The sequence below is a fragment of the Rutilus rutilus genome (assembly GCF_951802725.1).
Source record: "Rutilus rutilus genome assembly, chromosome: 19".
In the NCBI taxonomy this organism is placed as follows: domain Eukaryota; kingdom Metazoa; phylum Chordata; class Actinopteri; order Cypriniformes; family Leuciscidae; genus Rutilus; species Rutilus rutilus.
In genome coordinates this window covers 22887122-22903038 of record NC_140232.1, presented here as the reverse complement: position 1 = coordinate 22903038, position 15917 = coordinate 22887122, and the positions used below count along the sequence as shown (strand labels likewise).

Sequence of the window (15917 nt, the reverse complement as noted above, 5' to 3'; positions counted from 1 at the left end):
AGTCATGGAAATTAGAAATAATTCTAAAAAGTCTAATCACTAGTATATATACACATATACATTCACTACTGACTATATATAATTTATAAAAAATATTTAATTGACTACATATTGCTCTAAAACTTGCCTCCAAGGGAGTTTGATAGAGCATAAATGTATTAATTCAAAAGACTGGTAGAAAAAACCCTGCAAAATAAATGTAGCTTAAAATTGCGTATTTATACATTATTAAATTTACCAAAAGTGTTATAGAATTATTTAAACTTTAAATTTTGTTATATTTAATACGTTTAATAATGGCTTTTATTTTGTTGATGGTTACTTTTATTTTGACAGATGGCAGTATTTATTTGTTTGGTACATATTGCCGGATGATGACTTTTATTTTGACATCTGTGATTGGTTAGTAAGCTTCTGCTGTGGTTGCAGACTTGCAGCCCATTATCCAGCCTGCTGCAGAAGCGGCACTTTACGAACGACACGCCGGTGAAACTACAGCCCGGTTCACTCACATCCCATCATAGTTTGGACTTTCAGAACCAAATGTAAGATAAAAGCATTGATTTGATCTGTGACACAGAAACACAGAAAAACTGTACTTTAATGGTAATTAGATTTGCTCACTTAGGACGATACTTGCCTTTAATGTCGTTATTTAAATGTTCGACAGTTAAAAAGACAACGGTTATTACAAGAGCATCAACCGTTTAACGATGAATAACGTAATTCTGACAGATTAGTTTACAACTTTTACATTAAAGCAGAGCGTCCAATGGGCATCATACAAAATCCACTAAAGACAAACTTTAAACCAAATAACGTTAAGTTACCCCATTTTTATACTCCATTTGTAATGTGCTCGATTCAGACCTGAAACTCATAACGTTAGATGGATATAAATATGCAGCCACACATTGAAATGACATTAAGTAGGAAGTAAAGATGATGTAGATGGGCTAAAGGGTGTGAATGTATGTTTAAGGAAATGAGCCTGAACTCTTAACTCAACCTCTTTTTCTAGCAACTTCAGCGGAAAAGTGTCTCCATCAGCTTTAAATAATTGGTTTTGTCTGAGCCATGGCTGTGAACGTGTTCTCGACATCAGTGACGAGTGAAAACCTCAGCCGCCATGACATGCTCACATGGATAAACGAGTCTTTACAGATGAGCCATGCCAAGATCGAGCAACTGTGCTCAGGTCAGTGACCAGCTGTCTGGCTCCTTCACTTTTTACTCCCAACTTGAGCATCATTAAAGTACTGACGGGGTCTCTGAGATAAACATAAAGCCTAGTTTGTATTTTAACCATAACGTTTGTATAGAATTAGTGGGATGTCATAGAATGACATGACTTTAGTTTTATTTGCATGCTAAGTGTGTCTGTCAATATCTGGGTCACATTACTGAGGGAATGAACAAAGGTAGTACTGTGGAGAGGGGGGGGATGAGTTTTTTTTTTATTTTTTTTTTAAGGTTGGGACTTGCATGACTTAAAAAAAAAAAAAAAAAAAAGTTTTATTTTATACTGTGTATGTATTATTTGCTGACTGTCTTACTAATGTGTTTTAAGGTGCTGCTTACTGTCAATTCATGGACATGCTGTTCCCATCGTGTCTTCCACTAAAGAAAGTGAAATTCCAGGCCAAACTTGAGCATGAATACATCCACAACTTCAAACTTATTCAAGCCAGTTTCAAAAAGATGGGTGTTAGCAAAGTATGTCAACCAGTCACATTTTTTAGCACACAAATCGTGTTTTCCGTTTTGGTGCACAAAATATATTCATGATGTACAATGTGTAACAAATTTTGTGCTTGTTATTTTGACATCTTTCATCTCTGTAGATTATTCCTGTTGACAAGCTTATAAAGGGCAAGTTCCAGGACAACTTTGAGTTTGTGCAGTGGTTTAAGAAGTTCTTTGACGCAAACTATGATGGGAAGGAATATGATCCGGTGGCCGCTCGACAGGGACAAGAAATGGCTGGCAATCCGAGTCCAGCGGCAGCCACGGCTAACAAGCCAAGGAAGCCTAGCTCAGGTAAGGAGCGAGAACAAACGGGTAGTTCTAGATGCCATTGCAGCCTTTTTAGGCATATCCCTAAGGGGAAAATAGCATGCATAAATCACCTACTAATATTAAATGGATACTTATCATTTTTAATGAACAATTATCATCATCAATCTTTTTGGGTTCATATAGTCCTCTTGGAAGTTATGTGGGACTAGCGTTATTGTCGGAAGCTAGCTGTCCTAATGATAACAGGTGCATGGCAGCTGCAGCTGTTATGGATTATGACCCCAGAATATGTGGGTGTGACTAAGTCATGCACCAGTGGGCCAGTTGCACATGCTTCAGCTGTTTTTACATGTGCGAGAATGGCTAGAGCCTTACGTTGCCTGTGCATGGATTTTTCGGTTTACTTCAGACACAGGCATCACACCTGCAGTCAAGCCAATGGCCCCTGTTGGTAAGATGTTGAAAACTACCAGTTAGTTTAGTTAAGGCACATTGCCTGTTCACCTATCTACTAGGCTAATTCACTTCTGGGTATTATCTCATTCACATTATGGTGATTATGGTACATTTGGAAGTATTGCACATTTCAAAACAACAGTCTTGCAGTTCTCTTTTGGGGCTACAGCACTTATTGGTGGAATATTTTATTACTGTTATTATTTCAGCTTTAATATTGTGAAAACAAAAAAACATTTAAGAATTCATCAGTTAAGCAAATTTGATGCTGGAATGAACCCTTATCCTTAAGGCAGTTTGACAAGTATGTATAACAAGGTGATGGATGTCCTGTTGATGTTCAGCTCCACAGCGTTCAGCCACAGCACCTAAATCTGCACCAAAGACGGCTCCAGCTGCAATGCGAGGAAGCGGTGGTGATGAAGAGAAAGGAGCACTTACTCAGATGGTAAGACTTTACAAGAAACAATAAATCAAGGCTTTAGCATTATATTTTCACTTTGTTCAGATGTTAATCATTTTATAATTTCAGGTAAATGACCTGAAGGCCACCATTGCTGACATGGAAAAAGAAAGGGATTTCTATTTTGGCAAACTGAGAAACATTGAGCTCATCTGCCAAGAGAAAGAGGGCGAGGGTGATCCTACACTGCAAAAGATTGTGGATATCCTCTATGCCACAGACGTAAGTGTATATCACTGTTTTTAAAGATAGTTTGAGACTTGACATTCATCAGCCCACTCAGTTCTGTGATTTATTTTTTATTTTAAATCCCCATCTTTCAACAGGACGGTTTTGTAATTCCAGAGGATGAGGCGGCAGAACCGGAAGAGTTTTGACCAATCAGGGGTGACCGTAAAAAAAAAAAAAAAAAAAAGACCCCGTTGGACTCTCAATAGCACATACTGGCTGATTTCTGCTGCACTTGCCTTTGGTCCATCATTTTGGACTTTGACTTTTGAATGTCTTTTTATTCAGGGAAGTTCTATACCTTGAGTTTTCAGTTGTTTTTTTATTGACCATCAAAACAAAATTATTTTTGTGAATGAAAAATAAAGTACTTATCAAAGGCTGTTTGTATAAAGCAGTCCACTGAGGTCTGACTTGCCAACAATGAGTAAACAAAACCAGGTATTGGTTTCAAACTTGAGCAAGCCATTCTGATCCATTAATTTTGTAGTTCCACCAGAGTATTGGTATACTCCAGAACTTTTGCTGTTGTCTAGTTTCTCATCTGTACATTTGACTGCTTGTTGACCAGTTGTGAGTGAAGTTAACTTCCTCTAATAAGCGCTGAAGCAGGATGTGTGTCAACCTTTTGCATTTCCTTTTACAAGCACATGAGGAACCGCTTAACAGTCATGAGAGGCTTTGGTTTTGAGTCAGGTGACATAGCCCTCACTTAATCTTAACTGGCCAAAGCTGTTAAGCTGCAAGTACCACTATTTTGTTAAATCCGACAAAGTTAGGCAGTTTCTTAGAGCATGCTTTATTTTACATTCATGTGCCGTGTATTAAAAGTCATAAGCTGCAATGCTAACAACTTTTTGTTTTACTACGTTTGCATTTAAGCAATATGTGTTGTAAACCAGTCCATATTTTATTATTAGGAAACAGTCATTTTTCCCATGGTTTTGACTTTCTGGGCATCTGAGAAACCGTGGGCTGATCATGACAAGGTTTGATCTCCAGCTTTTGGAGTCCAGGAACCTCCTCCCCAGCTTGAATCATGCGGTACACCTCTGGGAATGAGAGAGACTCCGCGATCGCTTCGGCTGCACCCGACTCCCTCTCAGGAACCTCCACATCATTCTGCTTCTCCATCTCTTTATAAAGACTGCCACAGCTCTGTTTAAAACAATTCAAAGCCATTCATTATTCGGTTCATTTAGTGATCAAATGCTCTGTAAAATCACTGACGTACCTGATATTAACCAAATCTTTTAAATTTCAGTGAATTGTTCATGCAAACCAATTTTTACTTTCAAGGTCACAAGAATAAGCCATTTAAACGCAGCGTTGCATTTTATTTAAAGTATTATTTATCACTTTGTTATCTATTAAATGTAAGTAAGTGTTATTAATATAAAATGCTCAATTTTAAGGCATCCTGCCTCTGTTTACGAATTGCATCTCTCGTTTGACTTCCGGATTTGTCTCCAGTAATGGATTTTAAAATAAAAGCCCCTCACTCAAACGCACCACAGGTCGCATCCCGATGAAACATTATTATAGTAACTTTTCCCAGTTAGCGTTTTTTGGTTGCCAGCCACCTCCAACATTTTTGGAAATGTTAATAAAATGTTCATTGCCCCCCAGCATCCTTTCTTGTAAGAATATCTGAGCATGCAATATATCAAAAGAAAGAACAGAGCCTCTGCTTTTATATGTGTAACGGTAACCAAACAGTTGATGGTCCCAATTGACTTTCAGAGTATGTGGGACCATCAACTGTTCGGTTACCGCCATTCAATAAAATATCTTTTGTGTTCATCAGAAGATAGAAATTCATACAGGTTTGGAACAACATGAGGGTGAGTAAATGACAGAATTTTTCTTTTAGGGTTATCCCTATAAAGCTAAGTTTTGGTTTGTTCAGATTCCTCCTCCAACTCCAAAATGAGATTATGACTCAAACTGTCAACCTTTAAGTACAATTCATGTTAGATTATTTTTTTATCAAGTGGGCTATAATTCCTTAAAAAAAATCTAGTAATTAGTAACCAGCCACTTTTTTTTCTGTGTGTAACGTGAATTATGACCAGTGACTGAAATTATATTATAGGCATAATTTAAAGTAAATTATAAAATTGTAAAATGGCTCATTACAGACAGAGGACTGTTTGCTACATATTTCATCAGTCATTCAAATTATTATTTTATTTTTTTTAAGAACTGTATTAAATGTTTATACATTTCCCATGTACTGTATTTCCTAACATAAATCATGCAAGGTTGTCTGAGACTTGTGGGAAGATGGACTTGGCCCTCTACCTGCGCCCTACCTGTGTTTGAGTCAATCATTAATAAGTGAGCTCAGAAAGACATCCCTTAGGCAATAAGAATCCACCTTGGTATAGATTTGGCATGAACTATTTATACACAATTGCCTATTTATCTAAATCTTTCACTATTTCTGTAGCACAGGGGTTTGCACCTAATTAACAAATAAGCGTTTGTTTACTTATTTGGATCCTGACATCTGAGGGCTCCCAATCGAAATTCTTGTGTTTCGAAGGTCTTTCAGATTTCACTGAACAATGAGGAGGGTGGACAACTGCACGTTCATGGGAGGTGGGATCCCTTTGTCATCTGAGTTCTTTAAAGGTAAGAGGTTTAACTCAACATGATGATGAAAGTAGATGTATCAAACCAAGCTCTGCGGTTTGCTGCTATAACCAGTGTTACAATGTTAAATGTAATTTTCCCTGGATAATGACGACATGACAATACGCTTCACATGTAGCCTATATGAATAAATGCTGTACAATTTGTATATGCAGTAGAAATAAACCCAACACAGATGAAACTGCTCATCAGTCAACAATTTACAGAGCTATTCGAGTCATCTATAACATTGTTCCCCCATTTTCCTTCTTCATTTTCACTTGTTTCCATTATTACCCTAAAAGCTGCCAAAAGTGTGCCTCTGAGCTATGGAACTATGTCCATTTTAGACACATGAATGGGTACCAGGATGGGAAATTATATGTCTCTTTGAGTCTCAAAAATAAAGATTATTTTAAGAACTATTTACTGAAAGATTCTTTTGGGAACCCAAAATGGTTCTTCTGTGGCATTGCTTTGAAAATCAAGATTTTGCTTGTTCTGCTCATAGCGATCAAGAACGATCTCTGGCTGTTCCTCCTTCCTGCTGTGTTTGCTGTGCTGCTGCTTGCTATCTTCTTGGAGGAGATCGGCTTTTTTCTGCGTCATGTCCCCTCTCAGCGGCGCAGGCATCTCTGCCTGTGGATCCTGGGAATATATCCAGTAAAGAAGCACCTTCTCCCTCAATTCATTAATTTCCTTTATAGCCTACCTTTTGGAAACATTTTGTACTTTTGACAGGTCTTCGGGATGACGTCTATCATTGCGCTATATGTTCCACGCTCCTCATCCCTGTGCAATTTCATTGCATCTCTGTGAGTGACTTTTGACTAAACACTGTTGTTTTGTAATCGAATTGCACAATAGTGATCCAAATGGCCACTCATATCTGTATGGAATGTTTTTAAATTTCTTGGCAGATATCACTCCATTACACTCTTGAAGTTCATGGGTCTTATCAAAGACTTCTTTGGTGGAAAGACCCGCATGCTGGAGGCATTAGCAGGGGAGCAGGTGTCTCCAAACCCCTTCCCCTGTTGCTGCTGCTGCTGTCTTCCTCTCTTTGACATCAACAAGTACTTAATCACACATACACCTGCATATCTTTTACTTATGTAATTTATAATAACCGGTCTGTTTCATAATTCACCTTTTTTTCCTTTAGGACCAGTGTGGGGTGGATGATGGCCGCTGTTCTTCAGCTCTCTGTGGTCAGAACAATCCTGTTCTTCCTCACTCTTGTCCTCTGGACAAATGAACAATATGATTACGGTGATGTAAGTACAACACGCCATTGCTAATGTAATATTTATATGATAGGCCTGTTGAGAGAGAAGATTTTATTTATCCGAGTTTAATTCATCTCTTCTTCAAGATCACAACATTTTTCTTGAATATTCAGTCTCATTCTGATATAGTCTCATATGCTGCTTCCTTAAAAAGCGATACCTTATTTGGAGTACCGCTCAAAATTTTGCAATCATTATGATTTTTTTATGTTTTTGAAAGAATGCCTACCAAGGCTGCATTTATGTATTCAGAAATACAGCAAAACCCGTAATGTTGTGAAATATTATAACAATTTAAAATAACTGTTTTCTATTTTAATATATTTTAAAATTTAAATTTATTCCTGTGATGGCAAAGCTGAATTTTCAGCATCATTACTCCAATCTTCAGTGTCACATGATCCTTCAGAAATCTTCCTAATATGCTGATTTGGTGCTCAATAAACATTTCTTATTAGGGTTAGGGGTTAGAATTTGTTTCTTGTGACTTTGGAATCTTTTTCTCTTTCTCAGGTGAATTCGGTTAATCCCAACATGTATGTAAATGGCATCATTGCCATATCCACGTTTCTGTCCTTCTATGGCTACTTGCTGTTTTATAAAGCTTCAAAAAGGGCACTGCCTGGATACAGTCTTCGAGCCAAATTTATTTGCATCATTGTTGTCCTGGTCCTTTGTGGACTACAGAGTGGAATTCTGGAGACCATGGGTGCGCTGAATGTCATCCCCTGCACTCCTCCCTTCTCTGACCTATTTCGTTCTCAGTGTATGAAATTTAAAACATTTCCTTCGATTTTCCAAAAGTTTTGGGATCTGGAAACTGGAATACATCTGCTTTAATTTGTCACAATAATGATTTTCTCTCATTTTGTCTTTCTACCAGTAATCTACCACTATGCTGTAATTGTGGAGATGCTCTGCATCAGCCTCTTTGCTCATCACACATTCCGAAAAGTTGAACCCTGTCATGGCGAGGGTGAAGAAATGGAGATTGATGTCATAAGAGTTCTCATTGAAAAGGCAATTCAGACAGAAGACGAGCTGCCAATCGCTGTGCAGCTCTCCTCTCAAGAGGACGAGCCATGCCATTCTAACCTCGGATACAACAGCGACAGTGAAGACAGCCTCTGTAAAATTGAACACGCACCACTGGACTGCTTCCCTTTTCCCTTACAGCACAGACTACAAACTGCAGCAAACATGGAGAAAGTACATTTTACACCTCCTAAGGACTCCATGAGTGCGGAGCTGCCGACAATTACTGTCAGTGCTGAAATTAACCATATTGACAGTGGTGATGTTACTGTTGTATAGAGAAAAATGTATAAATGTATAGTTTTTTCCACTTTATATGTCTATGACTCCACTGGGGCCCAGGAAACTAAATGCCATTTGAATTGTAAACTCACCAGCACAGCAAGGTTTTTCTAATAGTAGGCCCTACCTGCAGTTTATTATTATTAGAAGGCTACATTTAAAGAAAATTAAAAATAGCAATGTATTAGTGATTCCCAATAAATAAGGCTACATTTTTACATTTGATCCAGAAGCTGCCGTAGGCGTGACATCAGTACCGGAAGACTAATTTTCCAGTGGTTCCCTCAAGATTTTCCTATGGGGTTTTATAAGTTTATTATTATTATTTAAAAGTAAAATAAGGCCTGTGGTAAACATAACTTGACAATATTGACGTTTTGGTCAATAATGTAAACTCATAAACCAAACGTTCTTATATAGTCACTTTTATTAGAAACATGCGTTTTCAAAAATAAACATAACTTCAAAATTTTTGTTTTTGATATGGATGTGTAATGTAGCCTACAGATTTTTTTCATACTGAATCTTTAATGGATGAAAACGAGGCTGTGAGTGTGAGGCATACTTTACCCTTGCGAAAAAGAAGTATACTTCAAGTTCATTTTATTAAGTATACTTAAGTAATGTTCAAGTATACTTTATGTAAGTATACTAATATCAATACCACGCCTTGATCAGATTGAGAACGATGATCAGAACACAGATGGAGTAGATCGAGTCCAACACACCTAAACCTTCACAGTCGTTTTCTCTTCATGGGTTCGACATTTCATTTGGTAACATTAAGCAGTTTTGATTTACACGTTGTTTAATGTTTGATGATCACGTTATTTTACATATGAGTGAGCAATCTTCTACCACTTTTTATAGCTGCTTCTTCTCCTGTGTTTTGATCCGGAGATTCTGTACTAGAAGATGTGTTATAGCACCCCCTACCGTATAACAGTGAAAACATGGATAGCTGGAAAATTCAGTCAATGGTGGGGGAAAGAGTAAAGTAGAATTAAAGTAAATTCCTTTGTACACTGCAGTGGACTAGCCTACATAAAAATTCAGATAGAATTACAAACAGTTAGAAACATATCTGTTTTATATCAATATTCTAATCAATATTTTCAAACAATGTAAGTTTCATAAGACTGTATGTGAAAAACGATATAAAAAAAGTATATTTAATAGGCTACTCAATCAAAAGAGTTAACACAACTACAAGCCAAGTATACTTTGAATACTTAATTATACTTTTAAAGGGACTGTGTGTAGGAATTTCTCCCATCTAGTGGTGAAACTGTATTTTGCATTCAAACGAATAATGCTCTCCAGCGCCTCACTTTTTCAAATGCGCGTTGCATCTACAGTAGACGTTATGTACCAAAAAGCTATGACAGGATGTCTTATAATAGCACTTCGAGTTTTTCTTCGGGTGAACAGGTTTGTTATTTAAAACAAACTGAAACTTGAATCAACGAAAAAAAGAATGTTACAGTATAAATTACTGACTGTGAAAAACATTAACTATGGTAGTTAGTAGTAATGCCGCCTTTATTCGTTATATTTTTGAAGTACGTGCATTGTTAGATATCATCATCATCATCAGAGCCTTCTCTAACGTTACTTTACTCAATAGCTGCTATTCATCAAAGAGCCTGTTTAACTTACTATGAATAGAATAGATAAATAGATATAACTATAAATGTTCTACTATCTATATAATAAAGTTCACAACCAAGCAATGAAAAATAAGCTTGTAATTAAGACCGTAACATTGACTTACCTGTCGAGAAGAAAGCAGGCAACTTCAGCATCTCTTTTGAAAGCTTTCTCCTGCATTAGCAATCCCGACATTAACCCTTGTTTTTGTAATCTCCAGTCACGTTTCCTTTTACGGTCTATTTTGGACTTTTTCGATGACGAGGACTCCTTATCCTGTGACTCATATGTATGTATGAATGAACGGTGTATAAATAACCGTGCAGTGCAGCCTTTTAAACTTGCCATGGCAGTGACAAGCGCCTCTCACTGCTCTGCTCCTCCGCTTCTGCTGGCTTCAGTCACGTGACGCTGGCTCTGAACGAAACGCGTTGTGGAAACGCGTTGGCCTAGTACTTTTTGTCCCTCTCTGCTATTATAGTTTTTCAAGATGGCGGAACTACATGGAAGCCTCCGTGGACCTACCCGTCCCATGTATATAAAGATAATAAATTCTTCGTTTACGAAGATTAGTCTGATCATTGGCATAGGTATTTGTACACCATTGAGGGCATCTTTATGAATAAAAATATTGATTTTAGATAATAAAATACCTAAAAAGCTACATATTGTCCCTTTAAGTATATCTCGATCAAGAGTACAAGTACAGGCTTGGACTTTCTCAGTATAAGTCAAGTACACTTAAGTGTAATTTTAAGTATATTTCTGAGAAGTAGGCTATATCAAATTTAAAATGTAGACAAAGTATACTTTCTTATTTTTAGTTTAAAATAAGTATACTATAGCCTGACGTCGTCATACTCAGATTCTAGTCAGAATGTGAGTCTGATACTGCTCCATTGAGCTTTGATTATGGGGCGTGTTTCAACCGAATCAGGAAGGAAAATGCCTCCGCACTCAATTGGATAGACCTACAACCAATCAGAGCAACAGATTAAGTTTTCATTCATGTTTCCGATCGATAAATGATCGATAAATGCCTTGATCGTGGTTCTCTGTTCCTCTTTTAAAATGAATGCGCTGTCGATATCTTCAGACGCGATGGCGGAATCTACACATGATGTTTCATAAACAAAGTTCGGCAGGAGCACGTTCACATAATCAATCCAATCAACTTGTCCTCAAACACCATGTCTACCCTATCAGCATGAGAGGAAACATATATTCACTCTGTCAACTCACCTAACATTCCTTGACAGTTTTCAGCATCCCTCCACTCACTCTCGGCCTGTTCTTCCACAGCCAGGAATACGGGGGGGGTACTGGGTTCGGGCCGAATACCGAGCCCGGAGCCTCTCCTCGGACAGCACGTCAAATATGCATTTATTCTATCTGACTTATTTGTAAGTGTGAACTCGTGAAATCTCAATTCTCCAGCGGCTGTCGTCTTTGTTGTTAACGAATTCAACCCAAGCGCTCGTTGGTGACGTAGATGATTACGTTGCTCATCTGTCCATCATCATATAAAGCCCGCCCTGACAATTTGATTGGTCCGAACAATTTTTGTTCGGGAATAATAGCTCCTCAACGGAGCGAGTCCAGACCGAACTTCCCGAACAAAAATTTTTGTGGGCGGGGATAAGTTGGCTGGCATCCAGGCTAAGTATACTAGGTAGAACACTTGAATAAACTTCTTTTTCGTAAGGGTACAGTTACAATGGCGTACACTGTATAAAGCAAAGCTGATCACTTCATTTTCAAAACTAAAAACGTTCAATACTTTTTTTTGTCTACATAAGTTTTGTTATATATATTTAATGTTATCGTTAGCTGAACAATAGACATGTGCAGCCTCGCTACTCTGAATAAGGTCTATTTCCTGTTCATTTTTATGAAAACAACTTCACGATTTGTTCATTAAAACAATTAAGTGAAAATAACTTTCAGTCAGGAGTGAGATATTTTTCATGATTAGCCTATATTATGTTATAAAATATAAAATAATAATAAAATAATAACAGTGATATAAATACGAGTTTTCGCTTACAAATTGTGATTTTAAGTTGTTGACAGCTTAGACATAAATACATATAAATACATTGTGTCATGGTTTTGTGTCAACGGGATTGACCAATGAACATTAGGTTTTCTTCTCTCAGCTACAACTCGACCAATCATCAACGCGAATTCCATATTCGCATCATCCGGTATTGGGAATCCAGCCTGTAGCCTACTGAAGGGGAGGCGACTGAGGCGAGGACGTGTTGATTCAGGCGAGAACATGGCGCAATATTTGAAAGGTAGGATTTCTTTTGCTTTCTTCAAATAGTGACGAACATTGCCGTTTAGATGCACGTTCCCTATAAATAACAATGAATAAACGTGCGCAATAGCTAAACAAATAGGCCTATATATATAAAATAGCACTGAATAATCACAAAATGCTGTCTTACTAGGGAACTTTTAAATATAGCCTACTATAGTTAATGACATGACTAGTGTACAGCAAGTGCTACATGACACTAACATGCGTGAAAGGTTGCAGTTGTTTCTTAAGGAATATACATTGAGCCCCTTACATATGATTTAAGATTGCAGGATGTCTTGTAAACTTTCATGGGAGGACCTCCAGGCTCTGTGCCGCAGAGAAAGACTAGTTTGCCAACAGCTGAGTGTGACAAAGAACAACTTTAATGACTATGAAGTGGAGTATCTGTGCAACTACAAAAAACACAAGGTGAGTTATTAATTATGCATTGCATACAACTGTGATCTAGTCATTTGTGGCTCCAACTGTTTCTCCTTATCCATATTTTATATTTCCAATTTACATGATTCATGTCACCGTAACCTTTAAAAATATGCCTGTTCAGGGTCGAGAGTTCTTCCTGGTAAAGTGGAGGGGCTTTGCAGAGTCAGAAAGCACATGGGAGCCTCTCAAAAACCTTAAATGCCCAATACTCTTGCACCAGTTTCGAAAAGACATGAAGGCAGCTCTGCTTCAGGCCAATGACCCGCTCGATTCAACATCTTTGAGCGCCCCCGTTGTGTCCTCCCTCCTCCAGAAGGCCAAGCAACGTATCAAGCTTAAAAAATGGGAAGACCTCATGAACCAGACCTGCAGGCACAAGGGCCGCATATTTGTTTGTAATGAGGTCGATCTGGACGGACCTCCTAAAAACTTCACCTACATTAATGACAATAAGTTAGGGAAAGGAGTGGATGTGAATAGAGTGACGGTGGGCTGTGAGTGTGAGGACTGCATCTCTCAGCCAATCGACGGCTGCTGTCCAGGGCTGCTGAAGCATCGGAGAGCGTATAATGTCAGCAGGCAGGTGAAAGTGATGCCCGGGGTACCCATCTACGAGTGTAACTCCATGTGCCGATGTGGTCCTGACTGTGCTAACAGGGTTGTGCAGAGAGGTATTCAGTATGATCTGTGCATCTTCAAAACAGCAAATGGCAGAGGGTGGGGAGTGCGGACGCTACAGAGGATTTACAAAAACAGCTTCGTTATGGAGTATCTCGGAGAGGTAAGCAAGTTAAAGGGATAGCTCATCCAAAAATGTCATTCCTGTATGAACATGCAAAATATTATAATTCAAATTTTTACATTAAAGATGTTTTGAAGAACTGTTTTTGTCTATGCAATTAAAGTCAGTGGTGTCCGAAATAACATTAGACCCCAGTTTTTGGGTGAATTATCCCTTTAAATTAGCCTGGGAAAACCCAGACAACTTCCGGGAAATTTAGATTTGCTCTGCAAGTAGTCTGGCAAAGAGCTCATTCAAGCCCATTTCTAATCCGTCGAAATCGCGGCACCAATCAGAAACGTTGGGGCGGGGTTTACACAATGACGATCGCTCTGATTGGTTTTAGGTCTATCCAATTGCGGCCAGAGGCATTTGAGCGACATCCGTTGGTGAAGCGCACCAACTTTTAAATGCATTATTATATTCAAATATATAATATACGCCCCTTTGGAAATGAGTTATTAATGAAGCTTTGCCAGACCATAACTCAGTTACTACTGAGAATGGTCTGGTTTTAACCAGGCTACCTTTAAATTGGTTAATGTTGGTGAATCCTGTCAGTTGTGTATTGCATCAGATCATCACCACAGAGGAAGCAGAGAGGAGAGGAGTGGTTTACGATAAGCAAGGCGTCACCTACCTGTTTGATCTGGACTATGTGGAGGACGTCTACACCATCGATGCAGCTCATTATGGAAACGTCTCTCATTTTGTCAACCACAGCGTGAGCACTAACTAGCTGTACACATCATCTGGGCTGTCTATCAAGTGTAAGGGGACTTACAGTCAAAGACCCAGAACCAGAAATGATGAATGAAGACCTGGAGTCAGAATTATAATACATTGAAGAAAAGTTTTACTGAATATAGTTTGCAGTTTCATCAGGCAGAAGTCAGCTTCAAGACTCACACAGGAGTTCGTAGGCCGCACCGCTTACAGTTACAAAGATCACAGCAATTATACCCTACACCAAAGTCATCCTACATCCTTGCTTCAGGTCGAATGATTCTGATTGGCTAAGAAATAGATAAACACACATTTTCCACACATATACAGATAGACTGAAGCATATCTCCATCGATTATGCAGCTGAATTTAGATATGGTCGTGACCTTCCAGGTTGCAGATTTGGGTTGCTGGGCGCCAGAATGAAAAGAACGTTTCAGTGATCACACTGGTAACTTCTATAACAAAGTAAAATCTCTCGAGCCTAGAGAAGTCATTCAACTCATTTGATATTTAGGAATTTGGAACAAATTCCGATATTTATTTATAGAAGGTATCATTTATTCTGAAGGATTATTAATTTTATGAAGGATACCTTATTTGTTCTGAAGGATCATGTGACTGTAGTAATGGCTGCTGAAAATCTGAAAGTATTATTTTTTTTTTATTAATTAAATTATTTTAAATAATATATATATATTAAATTTTTCGCAGTGTGCTGCCAAGTTAACATTATAATAGTAACTTCACAAAGCATGCAATTAATAAATCTTTACCATTGTTTTTCCAGTGCGATCCAAACTTGCTGGTGTATAATGTTTTTGTTGAGAACTTAGATGAGCGACTTCCCAGAATTGCATTCTTTGCAAAACGAGGGATCAGAGCAGGAGAAGAGCTCACCTTTGACTACAAGATGACCAGTAGGATTTTTATTTTTTTATTTGGCCTTTTATAACATTTTTGGGGGCGGGTCTGTTAATATGATAATGTGGGAAAAATTATATCTTATGTAACTTTGTAAATACCTAATGTATACTTCTCATTTTTGCTGCAGTTGATCCAGTAGATGCAGAGAGTAAAAAAATGGACACAGACTTAAGTCGGGCTGGAATTGAAGGATCACCCATAAAGCGGATCCATTTGGAGTGCAAGTGTGGAGTGAAGAACTGCCGGAAATATCTGTTTTAATCCAGCTCACACAAAAGCACGGATACAAGATTTTTAACACATTTCATGAAATGTATTTTTGTGTAGGTTTATTTATTTATTTTATTTGTGTATATGTACTTTAAATAGATTTTAACTTCATGCATTTGTTAGTGACCATTGTGATGTATGATGGCTTTTATTAATTCAATTAATTTAAATTGTTTCAATCCATTTTCAGGACTGTTTTAATAAAATAAAAATTTTATCCACAATGAATATGCATGTTTTTTATGTTCTTTTGTTCAGTTAATAAAAATATTACTTTTGATACTGAGTGGAGTATTTATTCTGTCTTCAAGAATACTGTATGTTGATTACCTATATATATATATATATACTATATTTGCCACCAGATGGTGCTATTGTATTCATAACACATTTGGTTCAATG

At 37.7% G+C, this 15917-nt stretch overlaps 3 protein-coding genes and 1 long non-coding RNA gene across 4 annotated transcripts; 3 read left to right on the top strand and 1 right to left on the bottom strand.

Moving 5' to 3' along the window:
• Window positions 1-373: 373 nt before the first annotated feature.
• On the top strand, window positions 374-3549 carry mapre1a (microtubule-associated protein, RP/EB family, member 1a). Its single transcript, XM_084389574.1, has 7 exons — window positions 374-545; window positions 1022-1198; window positions 1571-1716; window positions 1845-2040; window positions 2820-2923; window positions 3008-3160; window positions 3265-3549. Exons 2-7 carry the CDS (start codon window positions 1078-1080, stop codon window positions 3313-3315), a joined length of 771 nt encoding a protein of 256 aa, XP_084245700.1. The 5' UTR covers window positions 374-545; window positions 1022-1077; the 3' UTR covers window positions 3316-3549.
• A 533-nt stretch (window positions 3550-4082) lies between these two features.
• On the bottom strand, window positions 4083-4640 carry LOC311278611. The gene is made up of 2 exons (XR_014625460.1): window positions 4401-4640; window positions 4083-4324 (listed from the first exon to the last, which is right to left on the bottom strand). It is a non-coding gene; the product is annotated as an uncharacterized lncRNA (long non-coding RNA).
• An 808-nt stretch (window positions 4641-5448) lies between these two features.
• On the top strand, window positions 5449-8766 carry LOC311278721 (organic solute transporter subunit alpha). Its single transcript, XM_084389730.1, has 7 exons — window positions 5449-5803; window positions 6315-6466; window positions 6545-6618; window positions 6724-6879; window positions 6969-7080; window positions 7606-7858; window positions 7976-8766. The coding sequence occupies exons 1-7, from the start codon at window positions 5737-5739 to the stop codon at window positions 8404-8406; spliced, it is 1245 nt and encodes a 414-aa protein (XP_084245856.1). The 5' UTR covers window positions 5449-5736; the 3' UTR covers window positions 8407-8766.
• A 3401-nt stretch (window positions 8767-12167) lies between these two features.
• Window positions 12168-15794, top strand: suv39h1a (SUV39H1 histone lysine methyltransferase a). Its single transcript, XM_084390470.1, has 6 exons — window positions 12168-12359; window positions 12651-12796; window positions 12933-13592; window positions 14170-14316; window positions 15109-15238; window positions 15373-15794. The coding sequence occupies exons 1-6, from the start codon at window positions 12341-12343 to the stop codon at window positions 15504-15506; spliced, it is 1236 nt and encodes a 411-aa protein (XP_084246596.1). The 5' UTR covers window positions 12168-12340; the 3' UTR covers window positions 15507-15794.
• The last annotated feature ends 123 nt before the right edge of the window (window positions 15795-15917 follow it).